At 38.0% G+C, this 26681-nt stretch overlaps 1 protein-coding gene across 5 annotated transcripts in view; it reads left to right on the top strand.

The window, feature by feature from the left end:
* EHBP1 (EH domain binding protein 1) overlaps nucleotides 1-26681 on the top strand; it is a 421355-nt gene that overhangs the window by 252663 nt on the left and 142011 nt on the right. For all 5 annotated transcript variants that reach the window (XM_045294210.1, XM_004710194.2, XM_030886656.2 and 2 more), the window contains one exon: nucleotides 5199-5385. In XM_045294210.1, coding sequence (XP_045150145.1) covers nucleotides 5199-5385 — 187 coding nt within the window. The remainder of the gene's footprint in view (nucleotides 1-5198; nucleotides 5386-26681) is intronic.

The raw sequence follows: 26681 nt of genomic DNA, 5'->3' as shown, positions 1-26681 counted from the left end.
GGGCAGTTTTACCCTGTCCTAGAGGGTCGCTGTGAGCCTGAATCAACTCGATGGCAGTGCGTTCGGTTTTGGCTTGGTTGCAGGTTGGGTTCCCTGGGGAGCAGACTCTGATGGCCAAGTTAGCATGCTCTTGGGGTCCACCACGCAGGACCAGAGGAGGCTCTCAGTGGACTTGGGCTGCAGTGCAGTCTCCACCGGGCCTCAAGCCAAGCCCAGGCTAGCGAGTCAGGGGCATCAGCAGGGATGGCGTCACCCAGTGTGGTACCTCATGGTGTCTCTCCTCCCTGTAAGGACCTCCTCTCTAATCAGACCATACAAACCCCTCAGTAACGTTTATTGTCAATTTTGACCATAGAACAATATCTGATTATGTGTATTTGGAAATTGTCTTCATGTAACAGTGCTCAGATCATTTGAATACAAACAACAAAACTCTTTGGTAAAATCTTACTACCATGAAATGTCAACCTTAGTTGACAACGTTCTTAGTAACCGAACAGAAGCTTTTAAAACATTTTTTTATCTTTTTCCTTAAATGACTGGCGCATTCTCAAAAGTTATTGACGCAGGGTTGGAAATACTGATTACGGTGACATTGTAGTGAAAACAAGCACAGCATTGAATACAACCTGTGTTTGTAGTGTGTGCAGACGATGGGTGATAACGACCACTCTGACAGGAGCCCTTGAGAAGGTTCAAAAAGTAAATTCACAAAGCGTATTAGCCTTGTAAGGAACCCTCATGACTTGTTGGGTTAGTGTGCATCACAGGATCAATTAGAGATGTGTCTCACTACAATTTTAAGGCTACACAATACTCTACTGTGTGGTTGTAATTCAATCTCTTTAAAGTGTCCCCTTACATTGAGATTGTTAGTTTATTTGCCCCACTTCTTTATGAGCTTAAGGCTATGGATTAAATTGTCCCCCCAACATACATGTCAATTTGACTAAGTGAGGATTCTCAGTGTTCTGTATGATCCTCCTTTGTGTGTGTGTGTTCTAATGTAGTCATCCTATGTTGTAAACTCCAGCTCCTATGATTTCAATGAAGCAAGATTAGAGGTAGTGGTGTGAATGAGCCAGGATACACCCTGGAGGGCTGGGCTTTATCTTGTGCCAATCTCTTTTGAGATATAAAAGAGATAAAACAAGTGAGCAGAAATCAGAGGGGTCTACTATCACCAAGGTAGAAGAACCAGGAGTGTAGCATGTCTTTCAGACACCAGGTTCCTGTGCTGAGAGCCTTTTAGACTCAGAGGAAAATGGATGCCAAGACATAGGTAGCTCTTCAAGAAACACCTGTGGTCAACTGAGGGACTGGATGAGAATGTAATGCAGCTAAATCCTCTAAGCTCATAATTATAGGCCTGGAAAGCCGACTCCGGTGGGGGAAGACCCTCAGAGTTATGAGATCTAAATCAATCTTGATACACATTCTTATGACTGGACACAGTCCCTCCAATAACCCCCCCCCCCATAAAGGAACTGTCATAAAGAGCTACCATATAAGATGAATCATTCCTGTGTCTGGCTACTTCACAATACTTGAAGGTTATCTATAGATAAGAGCAATCAGGTTCTATAGCCAAACAGCCTTAATAAGATATAAAAAACTCTGTTTTGACATCTCTTCATGATACTGATCAGAGTTCATGCCTCTGAGGTGAGCTTAGAGTGGTTTGAGGCTAACTAGCACTAGGTCAATGTGATGATTCACCTTATTGCTTTTTATTGTTACCTGCTTGTGATGTTACCTATCAATTATGTTACATGTTAGCTATATGACGTGCATACCTTATGAAAGATCTGTAAGCCCCATTATATATACCCATTGGCAAATACATTCTCTCTCTCAGTCCTGACATGGGACCAGGAGACCCTGGCCCTACTGTCTGTCTTTCCTTAATATTTTCCACTGTCCCTCTTGAGGATCCATTTGATTGTTGTGGCCCCTGGTATCCCAACAATCACTCACCAGGTTTCCTCTCTGTTTCCATTCCTCCTCCTTTCCTAACTCTCTGCCCTTGGGTAAATGCTGCCTTTTGATATTAACTGGCTGATTATTCTAACTTGGGGGGAGGTTCAGGTCCAGACCTGAGGGTGAATAAGGGTAGACAGAGCAAAGCAGGTGAGTCTTGAGAGTCTCACCAGTCTCTATCCACCCAGTAAGCCTGTCTCATTTATGATTTTGAATTCTGTTCCACATTGTTCCCTACTTTTTAATTTGACCCTTTTGGGAGCTGTAGGTAGTAGTAGCTGGGTATCATCTAGTTCTTCTGTTCTTGGCTTTGTGGTAGCGATGTTTCTGCAGTCCATTAGAATAATTCTTCTGCCTTTTGATTTTTTTCCTCCAGATGAGGACTGTGGAGATCAATAGTTGCACCTTAGATGGTTACTCATGAGCTTTTAAGACCCAATTGCCACTCACTAAATTGAGATAAAGAATTTTCTTTGTGAACTGTGCTATGCCAGTTGACCTTGGTGTTCCCCAAGACTCTGGTCATGATCCAAGAGGCCCAGCAACTAATTTTCTAAATGTTATATTTCTGAAGTTTTCATAATTTGGTTCCCTGTATGCTTCACCATATAAGTATACATATACAAATTTCTCTGTCAAACTTTTATGTTCTTGAGTATACTCCCACTCTCTCTCTTACCTGTTCAGTCTATGCATAGATCCACGCATCTACTTGTAGATCCAACTGCTGCAGGATTTTGTATATAGCTGGTTTGTAAGAGCTAAAGACAACAGAGGTAAATACTGCTATGTACAAAATGCTGTTCCCTAAGAATTTATAAGCATAGGCCTGGGATGATCTGGGAACCCCCAAAACAAAAAAAGTAACATACAGAGGGGTTCCTAAAGTACTTGGCATTGTGAACATAAATGCTTTGAAGAAAGACACTCCCAGTTTAGGCTACACAGGATTTCCTCAGATTAAACCTTGAATTTACAGTCTAGAATTACAAACTATAAGAAAACCATTTACCAAGAGAAAGAATCAGCAGACAAAAGAAACAGCATGATTATACATGCAAAAACTTCAAATAGTAGATTTATCTGATAGAACCTATGAAATAATGTTTTTAAATCATTAATATCTCAAAACTCTGTATCTTATACACGCAGAAACTGAATAAAAATAAAGCGTAGATTACATTAAAAATTCATGGAAGGTTGAACTTTAGATTTGACTAATAGATAGAGAAAAAGTGAACCAAACCATAAATGTCAGGAAAAATATAGTACAGATGGGATAATGATTTGTAAAAGTATGAAGTAGAGGACAGAAATCATGGGCAAGTAGGAGGTTTCACTTATAAGATTTTCTAAAGGAAATAGAATAAAAAAGGGGCTATCAATAACAATTGATAATTTTTCAGAACTGATATAACTCATGGATCTTCAGATTCAGGAAATACAAGGAGTCTAAAAATAAATGCAAAGAAATCCAGCTGTAAAAAGCACATCACAGTAGCCAGAGATGAAAGATGACCTATACAGGAACAGTATTAGTCTGAGAGTAGAGTTTTCAACATAACAATGAAAGCTCTAAGACAGTAACTAATACCTTCATGCTGAAAAAGAAAACCGACAGAAAGAATTTTCTACCCAGCTACACTGTCATTTCCTAGTGAAATTGAAACAAGACTTTTCAAAAACCTTGGAGAATTCAATATTGACAGATTTTCATTCAATGGACTACAAAGATGTTCCCATAGCAAGAAGAGATTTTAACTCAAGTGAAGGAATATTTTTGAGAAAGGGGTGTAAAAGTATGTATAACAAATAGCATGACTACATTTTACTGTGTATGCTCGAATATAAGCCGACCCGAATATCAGCCGAGGCACCTAATTTTTTTTTAAATAATCATTTTATTAGGGGCTCATACAACTCATCACAATCTGTACATACGTCATCTGTGTCCAGCACTTTAGTACATATGTTGACTTCATCATTCTTACGATACCCACTTTCCACTTGAGCCCCTGGTTTCAGCTCATTTTTCTCTCTCCCTCCCCGCTCCCCCCGAACCCTCGACAATTTATAATTTATTATTATTTTATCATATCTTGCCCCATCCCATGTCTCCTTCACCCACTTCTCCACTGTCCGTCCCCCAGGGGGGAGGCCACATGTAGACCTTGTCCTCTGTTCCCCCTTTTTCCCTCTCCTTTCCTCTACCCTCCCGATATCGCCACACTCTCCACTGGTCCTGGGGGGTTCATCTGTCCTGGGTTCACTGTATTTCCAGTTCCTATCTGTGCCAGTGCACCTCCTCCATTCCAGCCGGATATGTAAGGTAGAATTGGGATCATGATAGTGGGGTGGAGGAAGCATTTAAGAATCAGAGGAAAATTGCATATTTCATCGTTTCTACACTACATTCCGATTTGCTCCTCACCTCCCTGCAACCCTTCCGCAAGGGGATGTCCAATTTTCCCCAGATGGGCCCTGAGTCCCCACTCTGCACTCCCCCTCATTCACAATGTTATGATTTTTTTTTTGTCTTTGATGCCTGATACCTGACCCTTTCGCCGCCTTGTCATCTTACAGGCTGGTGTGCTTCTTCCATGTGGGCTTTGTTGTTTCTCAGTTAGATGGCCCCTTGTTTATCTTCCAGCATGTGGGACCCCAGATTCTGTGTAATTTGACAGCTTGGCACCATCAGCTTTCTTCACCGCATTTGCTTATGTACCTGCTTTGTCTTCAGCATTCGTGTTGGGGTAGGCTGGTGTGCTTCTTCCTTGTGGGTTTTGTGGTTTCTTAGCTAGATGGCCATCTGTTTGTCTTCAAGCCTGTAAGAGAGGCACCTAATTTTACCACAAAAACTGCATTAAAAATGTGCTGAAAAACTTGACTTATACATGAGTATATATGGTATTTCCCTTTCATTGGGTATGGTGAATACATAGGATTTATTATTACCACACACATTTTCTTAAGGCTATCTATGTAATAGATTTAAGTTTGACTTTATGTTTTTGTTGTTTTTCCTTTTTTGAAGTTTTTTAATAGAGTAAATTTTTATTTTTATCTGGACAGAAAATTTTAACAGTGGTTGTTTCTGAATTGTGGGTTATCATTGGGGTTTTTCTGTGAATATTTTATAGTTTTAAAAATGAATATATTGTTTTTGTCAGGAAAAAAAAATCTTGAGGGCAAACTTTAACAATTCTTCTTTTACTTAGGTCAAATCCTTTTTATGAACCTAAAGCAACTCCTCCAAATAATTTGGTAAATCCCATTCAAGAACAGGAGTGCGAAAAGAGAGTGAAAAGAAAGGCCCCCGCCCCGCCCGTCGTCTCACCAAAGCTTGGAGGAGTAAATGACAATACAACTGTTTCTGCAGGAAGAGATCTCTCAACTTCTCCTAAGGTAGGATTTTAAAAACAATATGTATTTGTGTTTGTACCTCTTTCCCCAGACACTATAATTAAAATGAAGAAAAGTTGACATTAGCAGCAACCAATATAATATTAAGCCAAACAAACAAACAAACAAATGACAGAGTAAAGATGTAATCCCTTTTATAAGGAGCCCCGGTGATGCCATGGATAAAGAGCTTGAATGCCGACTAATAGATGAGGATTCAAACCCACTAGCCACTCAATGAAAAAGATGTAGCAATCTGTGTCCGTAAAGACTTACAGCCACAAAAAAACAGACTTACAGCCTTGGAAATCCTATCCGGCAGGTCTACTCGGTCAGTAGGCTTGGGTTGCTTTATAGGTACAATTTTTTTTTTAAAAAACCCTATACACACATAAAAGCAGTAGGTACATTCATTCATATGTTGCAGCAAGAATCAAAAGTGATTTAATCATAGTGATTGCCTTTGAGGAGAAGGTCTGGGTAGGATGGAAGGTAAGCAGAACATTGAAGAAGGTATTTGCTCTCAGTTTTTACATTTCTGTATTGTTCAAACAAATAGTTTTTATTTTTGTTTGTTATCATATGGGTGAAAATTCCATGATTTTTCATTCCATTTTTTCACAAACTCCAAAGCCCTTTTGTACAGTAATAGAAGCTACTGGGTAATAAGATCATGGACTTGTTTGTTGTCTGTTACCTTCTATTTGTCATATCTACAAAATAGGACATTTTTTCTGTTGAGTCAGTTTTGACACATAGTGACCCCAGAGGGCAAAGGAGAATTGCTCCTCACAGTTTCCAAACCTGCAATATTTATGGAAGTAGATTGACAATCTTTTTATCTCTGCCCCACCAGGGATGCTTTCTTTATAAGATAGCATGACATTTCCTTTAAATATATAAGTAAGATTCGAGTTAGGCATTCTTAGAGTGGACCAGCAACATGAAACTGTTTGGTTGTGCCCCGGGTTCCTTCAGGTTCTGTGTGTTCAATACTAGACAGCAGGTATGGGGGCTTAGCAGCAGAATTCCAGACCTCCTCTTCCTCTTCCACTTCCACGATGCACATCCTCTTAGGTTCATTTTGCACATTAGAGTTCTGGTAAAATTTCATTTGGGGAAGGAAAAAAAAGGTGGCTACTGCCAAGCCCCCAAAAAAGGAAACCATTTTACTACACAATTATGTATCAGATAAGGCAGTAGATTAGAATCAGTATCATACTGACAGCCATAAAAATGATAACTAGCCCAGAGAAAGATGAAACAATCATGTAAACCATAGCAGTATGGGCTTAATCATCACAGGAATAGATGTATGTGTCGCAGAAGTTTTAGAAGACTTTTTTTTTGCAGTGTTAAAGCTTGGTAAAATAATTGATCGTTTTTTTTTTTTTAATCATTTTATTGGGGGCTCTTACAGCTCTTATAACATTCCATTCCATACATCAACTGTATCCAGCATATTTATACATATGTTGCCATCATAATTTCCAAAACGTTTTCTATTTGAGCCCTTGGTATAAACTCCTCTTTTTTCCCCTTCCTACCCCAACCGCCCCATCTTTGTGAATTATATATTGTTATTATTATTTCGTATCTTATACTGTCTGTTGTCTCCATTCACCCACATTTCTGTTATTCATCCCTTTGGGGAGGTGGGTGCTGTGTATCCAATCTTGTGATGAGTTCCCCCTCCCTGCCCACCTCTCTACCCTCATGATATTGCTACTCCCACTACTGTTCCTTGGGGGGTTATCTGTCCTGAATTCCTTGTGTGTACCAATGTGTTTTCGCTGGTCTAGCCAGATTTTTAAGGTAGAACTGGGTCATAGTGGGGGGCGGGGAGGACGCATTCAGGAACTAGAGGGAATGATGTGTTTCATCGGCGCTATACTGCATCTTGATTGAATCATCCCTTCCTTATAACCCTTCTGATGGGTGACATCCAATTGTCTACAGATGGGCTTTGGGTCTCCACTCCAACCCCCCTCATTCACATCAATATAGTTGTTTGTTTGGGATCGTTTGATACCTTATACCTGCTCCCATGGATATCCCATGATCACACAGACTGGTGCGCTTCTTCCATGTGGGCTTATTTGCTTGTTTAACTTCAAGCCTTTAAGACCCCAAACGCTGTATCTTTTGATAGCCAGGCACCATCCACTCTCTTCACCACATAATTGATCATTTTTTACATAATATAGTTCTTTCATGGCAACTTCTAATTGATCATTTTTGACAATTTGAAATAACTATGAAAGAGCCCTATTATATTTAGTATGGATGACACAACTTAGCTCTTTGAAAGTGAGGAGGACTTGAAGCACTTGCTGATGAAGATCAAGGATTGTAGCCTTCAGTATGGATTGCAACTCTAATGAAAGAAAACCAAAATTCTCACAACTGGACCACTAGGTAACATCATGATAAATGGAGAAATGTTGAAGTTGTCAAGAATTTTACCTTGCTTGGATCCACAATCAATGCTCATGGAAGCAGCAGTCAAGAGATCAAATGAAGCATTATATTAGATAAATTTGCTGCACAAGACCTCTTGAAAGTGTTGAAAAGCAAGGATGTTACTCTAAGGACTAAGGTATGCCTGACCATCGTATTATCAGTCGCCTCATATGCATGTGAAGGCTGGACATTGTATAAAGAAGACTGCAGAACTACTGATGCATTTGATCTTAGATCTTTTAAGACAGATCTGTTTTAGAAGAAGTACACCCAAAATGTTCCTTAGAGGCAAGGATGGCATGACTTTGTCTCACGTACTTTGGACTTGTTACCAGGATAGACCAGTCCCTAGAAAAGGACATCGTGCTTGGTAAAGTGAATGGGCAGTGAAACAGAAGAAATCCTTTGATGAGATGGAATGACACAGTGGCTACAGCACTCAGCTAAAGCATAAGAACACTTGTGAGGATGGCACAGATGTGGGTGCTATTTCATTCTTGTGTACATGGGGTTGCTTTGAGTAAGAACCAGCTGAAATGCACCTAACAACAACATGATTGACACATTGGCTGCAACAATGATCGCAAACAGAAATCATGGTGAGATGGGCAAGACCAGGCGTGCTTTGTTGTGTTACACCTAGGGTCACTATGAGTCAGAACCAACTTGATGTTCCCTCACAACAAACACAGCAGGAGAGCAGAACAATGTCAAAATACTTTCAAAGCGTTTTCATACTTTAAAATGTATGCTTCAATTACCGTTAAAATTTACTTGAATACCCTCTTTCCCAGCACCGTATTTCCCAAAATTATGGGTATATTACCTGTTCTATAGGTTAGTACTCCTTTAGTCATAAATAATAAAAACTGAATTTGGTTGAAATTTTTTGCTTCAGCAAAAGGTTGCTTATTATTAAGTTACAAGGACATGTTGCAGAACTGTAGACAGAAGTTCCAGCTGGACCTCAGGAACAAATTGGAATCAACTTTCATGTATCTGCTTCTCTCTAGAATGTTTACAGTCTGCTTTATCCTTTTTAATGGTAATTCATTCAAATATGTTTTCTCCCTACAAAAGCAGTTTATGTTTTGGAATGTCCTCTCACCTTTATACAAGGCCACCCTTCGGTCAGTATAGCTGACCTTAGCAAAAGAATAAAAACAAATTAGATTAATCAACTACTTTTTCTTAATATGTATGTGGACTCTACCAGCATGTAAAATTGGTATGACAGTAGCATCTAATTCTAATCTCTTACAATTTCACAAGAGCCGAGGAGAATCAAAATCATGAGCATCAGCTGCCCAAGGCTGATTCCGATGAGGAGGAGGTCAGGCATGCCTCCACCCTCCGATCTATTTACCAATTCTGACATCAGCCATCCTTCCAGCGCCACTCTACTTCTCAGTGGAGTTCAATAATCCATTGCAATGGCCACACAGAATTCACAGACAGTATTCATGATGATAAGATTGGTTAGAGAAGTAGCAGGTTACAACTCAGAATCAGAAACAACTCAGGATAGAGTTCATAGGACCACTACATGCAGACCTGGCCCCTGCCCTGCTTGGGTAAGTATTACAAAGCTTTTAGCTGTGCTAAATAAATGCCTATGGGGCACCTAACTCTACCACAGGGCTAGCTCCATGGATTGGCAAACCTAGCTCATCAGGTGCCTGGAGGCACCCTACTATGCCAAAAAGTCTCTTGCCCAAATGCAGCTTTCTCGCTCCATGGGTTCTGCTGTCTCTGCTCCTACCATTTCTCTGCCGCTCCTTCTCACCACCGTTCACTGTCAGAGTTCTCATTGCAGGAGGGTCAGTGAAGGGATCTCAGGTTCAAAGAATGTTCTCCACTCCTGGCTCTTCTTTATGGATAATAGTGAGATCCCCTCTTCTGCTTTTGAGGTGACTCATTTTTAAGCCTAATAGGGTGACAAAAATTTACTACCCCCACAAAGTTCCATATTCCTTATGAGGGTGCCATGTACCTTGTTTATATTAATAGCAAGTTAACTAATCTCCTTGATAGGCTACTAGCAGTTCACATATGCATAACTGTGTGTGCACCCAGCTCTTTGGTAGGAGTGGAAAAAACTAAACTCACTACTGTTGAGTCAATTCCTACTAATTGTGACCCTACAGGGAAGATTAGAATGGCCCCTTTGGGTTCTGAGGCTGTGAATTTTTATGGGAGTAGAAAAACCTCGTCTTCTTCAGAGCTTTTGACTTGCTATTAGTAGCCCATTATTCCACTAGCTCTCCAGGCTTGGACTAGAAGGGCCACTTTAAGCAACTCACGACTCCATAATTACTTTTTAAGATCCTGAAAGGATATGGTGGCCCTACAGATCCCTCCTCCTAGTGATTCTGATTCATTAGGTTGCAAATTGAACCATGAGATTTGTATTTTCACCAGAACCCCAGGTAATTCCAATGCTCAACCAACTTTGGAAACCTAGGTGTTACCCATATACATATCTGATTAATGAAATTTCAGTTGCAATTAGAGTCATCTGAGGACAATAGAAAGCCTCAAATGGTGACTAACTAAAAGCAGCATGTCAGTCTTTGTTGTTGTTGTTGTTTTTAAAATCATTTTATTGGGGGCTCGTATAACTCTTACCACAATCCATCCATCCATCCATTGCGTCAAGCACATTTGTGCATGTCTGTCTTCAAGACATCACAGGTCCAGTGCTGATACAGTAGTCACTGCTATTCTCGGACTTCTCTTTTCTTTATTCTGCGTGACTGTTACCTAACAGCTGATTCAGTGATGGCATCCTTGCATTTTATTGCAGAAGGCTCATGTTTGATTCCTAGCCAGTGTACTTCGTGCACAGTTTCCATCTATCTGTCACTGGAGCCTTCCATGTTGCTATGATGCTGATCAGCTTTTCTGTGGAGCTTCCAAAGTAAGACGTACTGGAAGAAAAGGCTGTTAATCTATTCTGAAATCAAGCCATGAGAACTCTATGGATGACAAATATGGTCCACAACATATCATTGGGACAGCACCAGACTTGGAAGCATTTCATTTCATTATGCCTATGGTGGCCATGACTTGGCCGAATCAGTGGCAGCTAGCAACATGACTATGGAAGAAAGGTAGAACAGATATTAGGGAATAATAAGCTGGCTCTACCATACATCCTAGGAGCCCTGGTGGCGTTGTGGTCAAGCACTGGGGTGCTAACCACAAGGTTAACAGTTCAAAATCAGCAGCCAACCATGGAAGAAAGACCAGGCTTTCTACTCCCATAAAGAGTTCGAGTTTTTGAAATCCACAGACAACTCTGTCCTGTAGGGTTGCTAAGGGTCAGAATTGACTCTCTGGCATTAAAGTTTGTTTTTATTTGTGCTATAAATCTTATTTAAAATGTGTGTTTCATTGTGGGGATGCAAATGAATGTAAATTTTGGTATCACTTCTATGAGAAAACCTAAATATCTTCTTAAAACAGTCACTTAAAAATTTTTTTTGTCATTTTAAATTTACATTTACAAACCAAGCATTGCAAAATTTGAAGGAACATTATCAAAATAATTTTCAATTGAGCATATGAAGTTTAGAGACTGTGTAAAAGTAAGCACAAACAAACATAAAATTCCAAGCTATCAAAAGTTGAATAATATGAGGGAGCTTTAACAGTTTGTAGAAAATTTGAATGAAAAATAATGGAATTTTCCGACAAACTTTTTGAAGTCCGATCATATTTCCTTTAAGACCAGTTTACTGTTTATATAGTGCTATAGGAAAGATATGTTAGTTTTCAGAGCAAAAAAATTACAGGTTAGGGATTGAGGTAATTTACTTTGGAGGGGAAGGGAGTGGCATAAGGAGCCCAAGTACCTGGTTGCCAATCAGAAAGATTCCTGAGCTGTCAGCAGTTCTAAACCACCATGTGCTCTGCGGGAGAAAAACTGGCAGTTTACTTCCGTAATATTACACCCTAGGAACACCTTTGGGGAGTTCTCCTCCACCATACAGTGTCACTATGAACAGAATTGACTCGAAGGCAGTGGGGTTTTGTGCGTTTGATTTGGGGGTTTTGTGTGATGACATTTCTTTTTTTATTTTATTTTATTGCACACTGGCTTGAATTTATTGTGTTCCAAGGTCAAGCACAGTTGTTCCCACATTAGTTTTCAATCCAGAAGCTGACAAAACACTTGAGGTAAAATAGGACTTCAAGGCAGTGAACTCAGGGGGGCCAGCCTCCATGCAACACTTGACCTTGATCTCAGTCCATTCTGTGTGTTTCAAATTTCCATCTAAAAAAGAAATAGAAGAATCCCTGCTTGGTCCACCTCAGGTTGGACCTGACACATTAAATAAGTTCTTAATAAAGACAATTGAACCAAGATGTTTGTATGGGTAAAAAACAATTGACATCTTTTAACTGGATACTGCTGCAATATTTACAATATGAAATACTACGCCTTGAAAACTTCCTGCACTTATTTACATACATTTTAAACAGTTAAGACAGGAAATCATTTTCCCATTCTGTTTAATATTTACAGATTTCTTTGGGAACAGAGTCAAAACATAACCTTCAGTCCCCTACCTCTCCAAGGCCCACCACAGTATTCCTTAGAACAGGCTGGCTGCCCTTTCCTCATCTTCTGGTAGAGAAGCCCAGGTCGTGGGCAGCACATTAACCACAGAAAGTCACTGATTTTTTTTTTTCTGTGCATCATCAGTGCACAGAGGCAGTTGCCCTGAGCCTGAGACAGAGATCGTACTCAAAAATGAAGGTAACAGAAAAGACCTTTTTATGGACAAGGCAGTACTACTGCATTATTGGGTGTAAAGCGCATGGTTCTCTTAAAAAACAAAACAAAAAAAATCTTTCTATTAACAATTTATTTACATTTTGTTAGGATGAGAAATTTTTTAAATTTTCAAGAGTCGGTACAGGAAACATACAAAGAACCGTTTACAGCACTAAGCTCAATAGTTGATTAATACCAGATACTTAAAAAAAGAAAAAAAGCAAACTGGGAAACCAAATTCCCCAGTTAAAACATCTATTTCCAACTGGTGAAAATTCCATCTTATACCAGTGATGTTCTCCGTGAGCCAGAAAAGTGACGTATGACCAGTCGTCCATTGTTTTGTGCAGTCAGTTTTACACAAGGAGCTGGCTTCTGCTCAGCTCCCCACTCTCCCTGAGGCAAGCCAACAGATGCAGCCCTCTCCTCCAGGTGACCTTTATCGCATTCTTGTCCTCAAGAGGGTCTTTAACCAGAAGAGGCCCAGGCTTTGGGTGCTTGGGAGTGCTAGTAAGAAGGGAGTATCCTGGATGACGGTTTCCGCCCTGACCAAAGGGAATGGCTTCTTCTGTCGCAGGCTCTGGGGTGTGAATATCTAGTGGAATAAAGGCATAACCTGGGCTTGGAAGTGTCCGTAGCGACAGATCCTCACAGTTTTGGGGACTGAGCAATGGAACCAAAGGCCTTGTGGAAATGTCCTGTTCAGGTGGATTGGGACACTCCCTGGCTAAAGGGACCCCCAGCCAATGCCTCTGAACTGGAAGACGACTGTGGACTCTCAAAGGTTAGGTGTGGAAACTTGGAAGTGATAGATTTCCGACTTGGACGTCTTGGCTGCTCTCGGTGCTGACGTTTCCGGTGAACGTGAAAACCGTTCTCTCTTGTCATCCTCTGTTGTCATACCAAACCCAGGAAAAAACAGCCGTTAATAACCGCATGATCTAGCTGCAATCAGGTAGGAGGGCAGACTCCAATTCCAACCCAGACCCAACTGGCGTGTGATGACATTAAAAAAAAAATATTTAGATATATGCAATACCAGACTTAGGTGAGGGTGAGGCAAGAGAGTCTCTTAGGGCTCAAACTTTAAAGAAGCACACACTCCTAGGTTAGTGAAAGTATGGATTCTGCATGTACATAGTCTTAAAAGTAAATGCTTTTTGAAACCTGGCACCTGCTTTGCCCAGTCCCAGCCATAGTTAATGAGTGGGACAAATCTAGCAGACAACCAAGGTGTAAAGTACAAGGAAGTGCTTACCCTTGGGCACATGTATGAACCTGGAAGTTAGTGCATCCTTAAATTTGACAACAGATGTTTTATTCTTTTCCTTTTTTTTTTAGTCATTTTATTGGGGGTTCACACAGCTTTTATCACAATCTATACATACATCCATTGTGTCAATCACATTTGTACATTTGTTGCCATCATTTTCAAAACATTTTCTTTCTACTTGAACCCTTGGCAGATGCCTTATTCTAAAGGAGATGTTCATGCTCAGTATCATGCACAAACCTCAAGGTTAGTGTCTCCCTAGATTTTTCTGGGTAATATTGGTCAAAAAAGAGATAAGCAAAAGAAGGATTTTAAACCTTGTAATAGGATATTCTTAGTGTAATTCAACATTCCAACAATAAATGGCAAAAGAGCAAGTAACTACCAAATCTAATGATCTGAAGCAAAATGTTAATGGTCATTTATTGTACTGTATTTGCATCTTTTGTTTTGAAATTTTTCAAAATGAAAAAAATTGCTAAAAGTTTTGAGAAGGAAAAACCTTTTAGATATGAAAAACAAAACTTTAAATTTTAAAGTTTATTGTAAATAGTTTATTTCAGAATATTAAATTAGATTATAAACTTCAAAGTTTTCTTTAGAATTCAAAGTGAAGGATGAGGAAATTAAAATTGTGGGAAGAAAAATATAAAAATAGAATCCGGAGAGCTTCTGTATCTATAATAGGGATAAGAACCAATAAAAGAAGGCATTTATGAAAAACTTTGAAGAAAATTTATGTAAGTTAGGTAAAGATTTTACATTAAAGAGGCTCACATGTTTCCAGGGAGATCCATACCTGGACATATTCTGATAGTACTTTTTAATTTCAAAGCAAGGTTACCTAAATATATGTATAACACAAAATATTAGAGACAGTTTTAAAGTTTTTTTAAAGAGTAATTATTTGTGAAAAGTTGAAACACATCAAATGCATGAAAATTCATATTTATCATGTATAAAGTAGAATAGGCTGGATGAAAGATCAGTTTGATTTTAAGGGCCAATTAAAGTTTTTGACTTCATAAAATATTATACCAAACAATTACAAAATTAACTTTTTTCTGAAAAGTGATCATTTTCTAGATTTCAAAGTAAATTTTCAATGAAATTCAGTGTTGAAATTATGTACTCTGTTCATACTGCATTTAATTTAGAAATCGGTTTAAAAATTAGACAACTAGAATGAACCTGGACATTTGGAAATTAATCAATATTATACATTCAATTAGCCAATGGGTTGAAGAAGAAATTAGAACAGAAAACAAATTACAAATCCAATGAAAGCTTTTGGTTTTACAACTTGGTGAGGTGATGAGGAAGAAAGTTACAATCACCTTAAACTCCCACAATCATTTCTATGAAAGCTTTCTGTTTTACTTAAACTTCTTGCTTGGCACTGGCTTTTAATATAAGTCCCAACTTGAAAGGCTTGAAGAGTAAGCCTGACATGTTTGAGCTTGGGGAAGAGTCTCAAAAATAATCACAGTACAATTGAGTTAGTGGTGTGACTGGATATCGTAAAATAGCTTAATATTCCTTTTATTGCCTGTATCTATAGCATTTAAGCAAGAGGTTAGGACGTTTTCATTGGTGATAGGTAATCTTTAACCAGCTTATGTTCTAAAGGCCAAACTACTGTAGGACATGTAAACTCTTTAATACGTGGATTAAGAGTTGTAATCTAAGGATTAATATATATACACTATATGTTGGCTTCATTAGTGCCATAATAATTAAGGGTATGTGAACATTTTCTCTGCAGACCTGCTTGTAGCAAGAGCATTTTATTAATTCTTAAGTTTGCAATTAAGGAACCTTTGTGTTCCTTTGTAAATAAAACAAAACAAAAAAAAACTTCTGATAGTCAGCGTTCAGCACAGTGGTACAGAAGAAAGCTTTTAAAGCTAACTAGACCTCTCTAATAAGGATCATATTGAGAAGCAAAGCCAATAAGTGAAAGTAAAATGTGAGTAAATAAATCAGTCTTTGGGAGAATGTAAAGTTATCAAAAATTACTTAGTAGTTTTAAATGTTTGCACCATTACTTTAGAGTAAAATATATTCATATTCTGGTGTTATATTCCAGTTTAGAACCACTCATAACAAAAATACATAGCGAAGTCCAAAAAATAACTGTGTAGCTGCAATGCATCATGATTTCCTAATTCTTAGAGATAAGAATAATGCAATAATTTAGATAAAAATGCGAAAGCAGTTTCTCCATCACCATCCGATGCCATTGCAATTAAAACTCTTTCGTGTTTATTTTCTCTTATTTGCCATTAGAAAATTTAGGGTTTTGCATAACTGGGCTTTTCTTTAGCAAGGACCATCACAGTTCCCTTCTAGTAAAGCCTCACAGGTAAAACAGAAAAGGCTCACCTAATTGAGTGATGAATATAAGTAACAGGGCTTATTTTTAATTTTAAAAGGAAAATAATTTATTCCTCCAAGAATGTACTTGCAATAACTTGAATTATTAAGCAGCGGTTCTCTTTGACCTAATTTTTAAAAGCTATAATGTATATTTGTTTTGTTTTTTAATGTGGTAAATATATAGGTAACAAAACATTTGTCTGACTTCAGTATGTTAAATATAAAACTATTGTTTACTTAAACAACTTTCACCCAATGTGAAATAGTTGGTTTCACTACATATTGTTCCCCTCATATATATGTATTTCTTTAAAACTTTCCAGTGTTTTTAATATAAATAGGAAAACTTTACCTTATAAAGTAAGTGCTATCCTCACTTTATACTATAATATTTTCATAAATTTTGAATTAACTAAGCAAAATATTTTAATAACTTATTTACAGTTTACTCCCCCCCCCGAGAAAGGTGTTTCCAATGGAGCTGGTCTACTTTATTTTTGTTTTATAAGGAAGAAATAATTTCACAATATATACTTCATACAGTTTTATGTCCCTTGTCTAAACTATTACCAATTTTTATTAATTGAAAGGTAAAGGTTTAGAATGCACATAATCAAAGGTATTGCTTGTATTTTGCTTAATTTTAAAAACATTACCTCATATATGTCTTACTTTATAATTTCCATGAGTAATGATTTTAAGTTTGATAAACATTAGTAATAAAAAGGCACTCGTGGAAATTTCTGAAAGAAAAATTTCAATAGAAGTGTCATTTTTATCTGAATCTCATGTCAAGCTTTTACTTTGAAGGAAGCATCAAAAGTAGTCTTACCTAATTCTTAACTTTTGAACACTTCAAAAAGCAGCAGCAGATTGTTTGCCAAATGCCTTTTTAAAATGGAGTGTGCATTTTTGTTCCAAATGCTGTTTTTTCTGTGTGACAAAGAAAGCTCTCCATCATATGGACATCATAGTAAAACAGGTACTTTCATTATAAGAAATCCTGTTTCCACATTCTTACCTTATTTAACAAAGGGGTGTGGAATATTAATATGCTGTAAAATAAGAATCTGATAGCTTCTCAAAGATCACCCTTATTCGGCACTGGGTTGGAGGCAGTCGTGTGGCATACTGCAGCAGGCCAGTAATGCCTGTTGCTACCAACAGGCTGTTGGTTCAAAGAAACACAGGTTGATGAGCCAGATACCAGATCTAGACCCAACAGAAAACAAACAAGCTTCTCTATAGCATCCCCTTACATTGGAAGCAGGCTATACCCCCAAGAAAATGTCCTTTCAATTGATTGGATTAGGGCCGGAATCTCAATAATAATTTTGCACCCCACTCTAATCTTACAAAGGATGGGCTGCTCATAGCAGATTTCATGATGGAGGCCATTACACTGTGTTAGGTCACACCATGAAGAATTATTGTTGTTGTTCTTAGGTGCCGGCCAGTTGGTTCTGACTCACAGGGACCCCCACCCTACATCCAACCAAATGAAGAAACAACTGGTTTTGCACCATCCTCAACAATTATTATATTTGAGACCATTGTTGTAGCTATTGTGTCAATCCATCTTTTCAAGAGCCTTCCTCTTTTTTGCTGCTCCTCCATTTTACCAAGCATGGTGTCCTGACACATGTCCAAAGTAACTCACCTTCCTTGCCCCTAAGGAACATTCTGGCTGTACTTTTTCCAAGATATATTTGCTTGTTCTTTTGGCAGTCCATGGTGCTTTCAATATCCTAGCTATCGCCATATTTAAATGTATTGGTTCTTTGGTTTTCCTTATTCAGTGTCCAAATTTCACAGGCATATGAGACCATTGGAACTGCCTTGGCTTAGGTCAGACACTCCTTAGATGCTCCTCAAAGTGACATTCGTGCTTTTCAATACTTTAATGAGGTCTTGTGCACCCTACTTTGTAAGATTAGAGTGGGGTGCAAAATTATAACCCAAACCTAATGTAGCATTTGATCTCTTGACTGCTGCTTCCATGAGCGTTGACTGTTAATCTAAGCAAAATGAAGTCCTTGACAACTTCAATTTATGATGTTACCTATGAGGATTTTGGTTTTCTTTACATTGAATTGCAATTCATACTGAACACTGCAATCCTTGATCTTCATTAGCAAATACTTCAAGTACCAACTTTCTATGCTGATGAAAATGTCCCATATCTGTGCAAATATATATCAACTAGTTGCATGTGGCTGTTAAGTATTGAAAATGTGGGCAATAATACTAAGAAACTAAATTGCTAATGTTATTTTAATTAATCTTCATTGAAGTAGTCGTATTTGACTACAGGTGTGCCTCCCAAACGTCTCACTGGGCAACATTGAACTATATCTACATTCATGTGCCTTTTTTTTTTTTTTTTTTTCAGGGAAATTAGTTCTCCCTAGTTTGTTCCCCTAATTGTTTTTGTTGGGGGATTTTTTTTTGCCCCTAATTGTTTTAAAGACCCCAAACACTTAACAATACTGGACCACAGGTGGGATACAGGCAGTTGATGGCAGAGGACAGGTCTCCAGGCATCCGCTTCGCTCAGCAGGCAGCAACTGCAGGGTCTGTAGGGCCTAGGCCGCTGCTGCTGCTGCTCAGGTAGGCGGAACAGCCTGCAGGGTTGGGCACTTCCTCCTCTCTTTTTCATGCTCTGCTTCCTCTGCCACCCTGTCAGCTGTTGCCTGCTCCTCCAGCCTCTGCCAACAGCTCCAGCAGCAGCAGCAGTAACAAGGATGGTAAGCAGAAGTGAGCTACTCCTAGTTAATAATAGTGTTTGCATAATGTCTAAACCACATACTGCTTTATTTCACAGTACATATCCCAGAAGTAAATCCTAGATGTTCTACCTTTCAAAATGTACTCTAAATCTTACCAATTTTGACTTTCCCTCCCACTTCACTATAACCTAAGCTACCATCAGCACTCTCCTGGGTTATTTCAGTAACCTCCCAATTTCTCCCCCTGCTTTTGCTTATATGCAAATAAGAATTAAAACATTATTGTTTGGGTTATATAGGGCTGCTGTAAAAGAAACATCACATATGAAGGGCTTTAACACATTTATTTTCTTGCCGTTTAGAGGACTAGAAATATGAATCCAGCACCAGCTCTGGGGAAAGGTGGTTTTTTCCCTTTTGTTTTTTCCCTTTTTTCTGTCAGCGCTAGAGGATGGTCCTTATCTTTTCTTAGCTTTTGTTCTTGGGTGATTTTTATGTGTTTGCCATCTCTCTTCTTCAGCCTTTCTTTGCCAGCTTGCTTTTCATCTTTTATATCTCAAAAGGGATGGACTCAAGATACGTGCTGTACTAATCCTGGCCCATTAACAGACAACCCATTCTCAAATGGGATTATAACCACAGTCAGAGAGGCTAGAATTAATAACATGTATTTTGGTATGGGGGGGATTAATTCAGACCATAACAATTACCAATAATGTAAGGTCTCCCCATAATTCTCTGCCCTTTTTCTCTATGACTTCAAATAGCTGCTATCTGTATATGTACCCCTAAGCAACGTTTTTTCCCCAAGCATCAACAAAATATGTCTTATACACTAAACACGATGCTGTTTAATTTTACCTTTTTGATCATTACAGAAATAAAGGGTTTTTTTTCCCTTTTAATTTTACACATATGTGTAAAGATTCCTTTTCACTGACGTATATTATTCCACTATTTTGCATTTACTACAAAAAAATTATCTATTCTCCTGGACTTAGTGATATGGGTTTCTCCCCTCCCCAAATACTTGCTATGTAGAATAATGTTAGTGTGCACATTCTTGATATATACTACAAAAGTAATAATTTGGGGGAGTTAATGGTTCTCAGCTGTAGCTGGAAAGTTTTTAAAATGTAGTATTTGCTTGGACCCACACTAGACAAGTAAATCATAATCTCCTGGGAGTGAAATTGAACATCATTTGTCTTTTGTTTCTTCTTAATCCAGGCAATTTTAATGTGTAACCAAGCCTGAGAACTACTGTAGCAGGCCTAGACACGTGTCTGGGTTTTAGGTGTCTGTCAGTTTTGTTATTGTTGTTTTTCTGTGAAAGATATACGTACAAATAAATAGGCACAAAACAAAAACATCTTGCTATCCTTGGGTAACATTGTCCTTCACAAGAACTCACTGTTCATCCATCGGGTATCAGTTCATGTCCTTTCCGTTTATTTAAAAAAAAAAATCAATAGCTTTGTGTGCCCAGAAATGTGAAAGTGGTATGTGAGTATATATATATCATTTTATATACTATATATAATATATGTAATTTTTTCTGCTTTCATAAAGGCAGAAAGAGTACAACAAGAAGAGTAAGTCTGTGTTAACAAAAAGGAGTATGGTTTCAGATGGGCTGGATTTTAGCTTCTTCATTTTTTTCTCTTCTCCCCCTCTGAAAAAATGTGCCTGCATACAGACATCAAAGTTAATAGTAGATTGGTTTTGCTTTTTCAAGGGATTAGTAAAATCATCATTGGAGTTTTGTGAATTATGGTAATTAAAACTGATAGAAGAAACAAAAAATATAACCTCTTAAAAAATCTCTCTTAAACCTTCAAAGATGCTTAAGTTCAAGGTGATCAGGCAGTGTTGGCCCTGTTGAGACTTCCTACGAAACACTCATCGAAACCTTCACCGAGAAGATCACTTAGCCCTGAGCTTCTCCTACATCAGGACAGCATGAGAACAAGGCTCTAAGGAGACTGAGACAAGGACAGGCCAGAGAGAGAGTTATGGTCCGTATGGAGAAAATAAAAACCAGCTCTAAATATTTCAAGATATATATGTGTGTGTATTAATAGGAAAATAAACAACAGAAACATTTTCTTCTATCTCTTGCGTCTTTATTAAGAAGAGTAAGGAAACTTACAAGATGCACTTTGTGTGTGGTCTCTCATGCAGGCAGGATTTGAAAGCACATATCGGAACTAGAGTTTTGGGGCGTGAACTTGGAGAGTCTAGGTATGGGCAATAAGCATCAACACCTGGTACTCTGTTACAAATCTGGAAGAGTCACAAAGGCGGTCATGGACTATGACTGCTAGGATCATGGAAGCTTTTAAGAAATCATGGAATGAAAAAGATTGAGAATCTTTAACATAGAACATTTTACCTTGGTTTTTAAAAATCTGTTTCCATATAAACTTTGCATTTCTTCGAAGCAGTACAAATAATTACCACACGGTAAAAGTTCTCTCTACATCAGCGGTTCTCAACCTGTGGGTCACAACCCCTTTGGGGGGTCACCAGATTCATAACAGTAGCAAAATTATAGTGATGAAGTAGCAAAGAAAATACAACATGAGGAACTGTGTGAAAGGGTGGTGGCATGAGGAAGGTTGAGAACCACTGCTCTAAATGATAATAATTTCTTACATTTTTAAGGTGCTTGATAGTCTCCAAAGCACTTAGAGATGTGTGATTTATCTTATTCTCTGCAAATACAACCATGGCAAAGATAAGGTGGGCGATGTTTTACCAATTTCACAAATATAGAAACTAACAAAGGCTAGACTAGTTATTATATCAGACACTATCACATCCCAGACAAAGAAAGTTTTAAAACAAATTTACTGGTTAACTGCCAGGCAAAAAGTATATGTAAAAATAGGACTTTAAAAGTCTGTTTAAAATAGTGAACTTTGCATTGACTACTGAATCCAAGAGCCAGAGGAACAAAGAAATCATGGTCTGATAGGCAGCTATCTACCTACATAAAAAAAAACTTTAATGAAGGCTAAACATTTAGTCAAACTACACCATTGAGAAGCATAATTTAATGAAGAAAACTATAGGCAGGGTTGTTAAAAAGTGGGATAACTTACTTAAAATGGGGGAAGTTTTTTCCTTTGTACATTATTTGGATTTCATCTAGCATTTTTCTATCAGAATTTGAGAAATTAAGGGCTCAAGTAGAAAGCAAATGTATTGAGAATGATGAGAGCAACAAATGTACAAATGTGCTTGACATACAATGTATGTTTGTATGGATTGTGATGAGTTGTATGAGCCCCCAATAAAATGATTTTTTAAATTATGTTATTGGTATATTTTCATAGTCATATTTTGCTGGCAACACAAAACAACACAATGAAATACCTTCTTGTAAAAATATGTTCTGTATTAAATTATTTTACATTCATTATAAAACAGAGACAAGTGCTATACAGTCTTTTGAGTATATATGAGAAGTGGCTAAATGGTTTTTTTAAACCTAACATTCTGTTTTGCTCTCTGTTGAGGCCAACAGCATGATGTTTGAGAAAAAAGATTTATTTTTCTTAGAGACATTGGAATTCAGTGGCCCTACCCTTGACTACTTAAAACTGATTGGTCTTATTTCATTTTAAGTTGGCAGATAAAATTTTTTACTTGGACATAAGTATTTTACTGATGACAAGTAATAAGCCTATTAAAAATATTATCATCACCTCATAAATCTTCAATTAAGTTTTAGTTGTTACTATAATCCTCCTCTTACTGTCTCCTAGTTTGGGTCAGGTCTGTGTGTATATATATGGCAATAATTACAGATTTGAGTTATGTTTAGCTTAAAGAATAAGGCCACTGGCATAATGTCTTATAGCTACAGTTCATAGTCAGTGTCTGCTAAAATGAGTTTTTAGGCACAACCAAACCATCTAATTTGCTACTTACTAGAATTAGGAACTTAGAGCCCCTACCCCTCAGGTGGAATACAATCATTTAGTTTCATTTGGTGGATTTAGAGAATTAAAAGAATTGGAAATGCCATTGTTTGGAGAAACAAATAATAAAAGGCTTATACTTGCCAAAATGAGTGGTAATAATTAAGAGGACCTAAGTAGATCCTCTGAGTTAGTTGATACTCATGACGGTACGCATGGTTAGTAATATGAACCTTCAAATACTTCTTTTAGGGGAGAAAAAACAAACCGCTATTTATTACCAAAAATTAAGGTTATTGTAGTTATTACGATGTTTAACAAATATGATAATACAAATAACACAGGAGTTCAGGGTTGGAGGCCGCCATGAATCGTGGCGCACACAAGCCACATGTTCCCAGACATCAGTGTGCTTCACCATCACCACCCCCTCCCCCCCCCATGTGTTGAATTCAGAGTGACCTTTGCATGAATAAAGTCAAATAGGATTAAGGCAGGCATTTTCAACAATGGGAAAGAGCAACAGATGTAGCCGACTTTGAACGTGGGAGGATTGTTGATGCCCTGTTGCTTAAAGAGAGTGTTTATAGTGAGGGAGAGGAATGAGGGGGTGAATGGGAAAAGAAAAAATTAAGTTTCCAAAATACCAAAAACATAAGCAGGAGTAAAATCAGTCCAAAATGTTTTTCTAGATCATTTATAATTGTGACGCAACTATCTTACTCATTTAAAAATCCTAATTCTTTAAGTAATTTATTTCTTTAAAACTAACTTTTCCTCCATTATACAGATACCGTTTTTTAAAAAGTAGATACATTCAAAAATGTGATTGACTAAATGAATACGGTTGGGGGAATAAGAATTTATCAATGATATTTGTGAAAAATACTTCTTCCCACCATCTCCTTTGTTCACTTTGGACTTTAATAGTGTAAAACCATGAATGGAGAATCACATTTTTATATTAGATTTCAAACATAAAGTAGCAAAAAGAGAGACTCAAAAATAATAGTATGTATGGTGAGACTCCAGTTAATTTCTGAGTTGTATATAAAAGAATTTTAAACAGTTATTGCATATAAATCACTTTACTTTGTCTCATTTTTCTTTTTCTTCTGTAGAAATTGAGTTAATTTATTTTTAAAAATATTAGATTGTCATGTAGATGTTCCACTCAGATGATTTAATTTTAAAAACTGCTCTAATCTGTAGTGTCTATGATATGTTAAATGTGCATCGTGGAAGAGCTGGCTGATTTGGCATCAGTGTACACTGGTTTCTGATAGTCTTACTCCCCTCAGTGAGCTATTGTAGTTTGTGGTAATGAGTGATCTTTGAGCTGTAAAAAGAACCAAAATGCATAAACAAGCTTTTAAAACAAAGGGATAATTTTATGCTTGAACTATTAATAACTGAAAGTTGTTTAGAGGGCTTAGTGGGGAAGTTTATGAAGGAAAATATGAATAATGAGTTGGTTATTTCTGTTTGGTTTATTAAAATTACATGCTAAGTTGTAAAAGAACATCGTACATATAAATTACCTAAACTGCACAAACTCAATGAGCAGTCTTGCAATAAATTTCTATCAGTATGTGAGGCTACAAGATGGTTAATTCTAAAAATGCCTATAGTTCTAACATGCAAATACAAGAAAGTATGAATTCTTATAGGAGAAGCTTTTGATAGCTGCCATTGAGTTGGTCCCAAACATGTTGAGTCAAAAAATGTACTCTCCCCAAGGAGAAAAATTCATCGATAGTTTCTTCATATCATGTGAGCTTTTAAAATAGATCCCCGATCTAAGGAGGCCAGGTGTTGCAGTGGGTTAAGCATTGTGCTGCTAACTGCAATGTTGGTCTTTTGAACCCAGCAGTCACTCTGTGTGGAAAAGATGAGGTAGTCTGCCCCCAGAAAAAAATGGCAGCCTTGAGCCAACTAAGCCCACATGAAAGAAGCACACACCAGCCTGTGTGATACAAGGATTGTAAATAATAAATCCAAATCGAAAGGAGGGAATGGTATCAGAACTTAAATTCTGATCACCTGGTTTGCAGAATGCTACTGTACTCAAGGTCTGTATTTTAAAACCACCAGAAACGGGGCATTCCACTCCTGTGAACAGTTACAGTCTCATGAACTTGTAGAGGCAGTTCTACCCTGTCCTAAGGGTTGCTCTGAGATGGCATCAACTCAGTGGCAGTGAGTTTGGGTTTTCTTGAGTTTATGGATGATCGTGGAATCCCAAAATACATTTGCAGGGTTCCCACATGGATTAGACCTCTAGTGAATCCCTTCTGACCATAGTCGAGGGTGCTGTCAGCCAGAGAACATTGCAGAGTTGATTACGGCACATGTAGTTAGGATCAAATATAATACCTTATCATTTGATCTCCCTTTGACCCTTTTTAAAGCCATTTCAGTTTTTAGTATTTTCTGCCTTATTTTCAATGGAGGGGTTTCTGTTTTATCACTGTTGGGGCGTTAGTTTGTTTATTGTTTGTTTTGTATGATCTTCCATATATGAAATCCAAGACATTCTCTGCCCGCCCCACCTATGCAAGCAACTAAATAACTCATTTGACATAGTTTAAGCCATAATATGTTAAAACTAAGGATCCCAAGTGTAACTGGGGCTTAGGCATTGGGCTGCTAACCACAAGGTCATTAGTTTAACCCCACTAGCCTTTCCAAGGAGAAAACTGAGACTGTTTGCTCCTGTAAAGAATTGCAGCCTTGGAAGCCCTATGGAGCAGCTCTCCTCTGTCCTATAAGGTTGCCATGAGTTGAAATGGACTCAATAGCAGCTATAAACCTGGGAGCCCTGGTGGTGCTGTGGGTTCAGCAGACCCACCCAGCGCTCTATGAGAAAAAGATAAGGCAATCAACTTCCATAAAGGTGTGTAGCCTCAGAAACCCTATGGAGCAGGTCTAGGCTGCCCTATAGGTTTACTATGCATTAGAATCCACTCTATGGCAGTAAGTTATTGTAAAACTAATGAATGTGCCTACATTTTAGTTCTGTCAAATTTGTTTGTAAAGTAGCTGTAGAAAATTGTTCAATAAAGTTTCTACAGAAATTTCTCCAGGGAGGAAAAAATGTTTTTGTCACTTAAGCCAGTATCATATATTTTTTTAAATCATTTTATTGGGAGCTCATACAACTCTTATCACAATCCATTTATACATCCATTGTATGTCAAACACATTTGTACATTTGTTGCGTTCATCATTCTCAAAACAATTGTTTTCTACTTAAGCCCTTAGTATCAGCTCCTCATTTTTCCGCTCCCTCCCCACCATCTCTCCCCCCTCCCTCATGAACCCTTGATAATTTAAAAATTATTATTATTTTGTCATATCTTACAATGTCTGATGTCTCCTTTCAGCCACTTCCCTGTTGTCCGTCCCCCAGGGAGGAGGTTATACGTAGATCCTTATAATCGGTTCCCCCTTTACCCCACCTTCCCTCCACCCTCCACTCTCTCCACTAGTCCTGTAGGGATCATCTGTCCTGGATTCCCTGTGTTTCCGTTTCCTATCTGTACCAGTGTACATCCTCTAGTCTAGCCAGACTTGTAAGGTAGAATTCGTATCATGATAGTGGGGGAGAGAAAGCATTTAAGAACTAGAGGAAAGTTGTATGTTTCATCATTGCTACACTGCACCCTGACTGGCTTGTCTCCTCCCCACGACCCTTCTATAAGGGGATGTCCAGTTGCCTATAGATGGACTTTGGGTCCCCA

The sequence above is a fragment of the Echinops telfairi genome, unplaced genomic scaffold (genome assembly GCF_000313985.2).
Source record: "Echinops telfairi isolate 266 unplaced genomic scaffold, ASM31398v2 ScPeMD7_2573;HRSCAF=3158, whole genome shotgun sequence".
NCBI classification, from domain to species: Eukaryota; Metazoa; Chordata; class Mammalia; order Afrosoricida; family Tenrecidae; genus Echinops; species Echinops telfairi.
The sequence above is the reverse complement of the archived record's forward strand: the minus strand, read 5'-3'. Positions and strand labels throughout refer to the sequence as shown.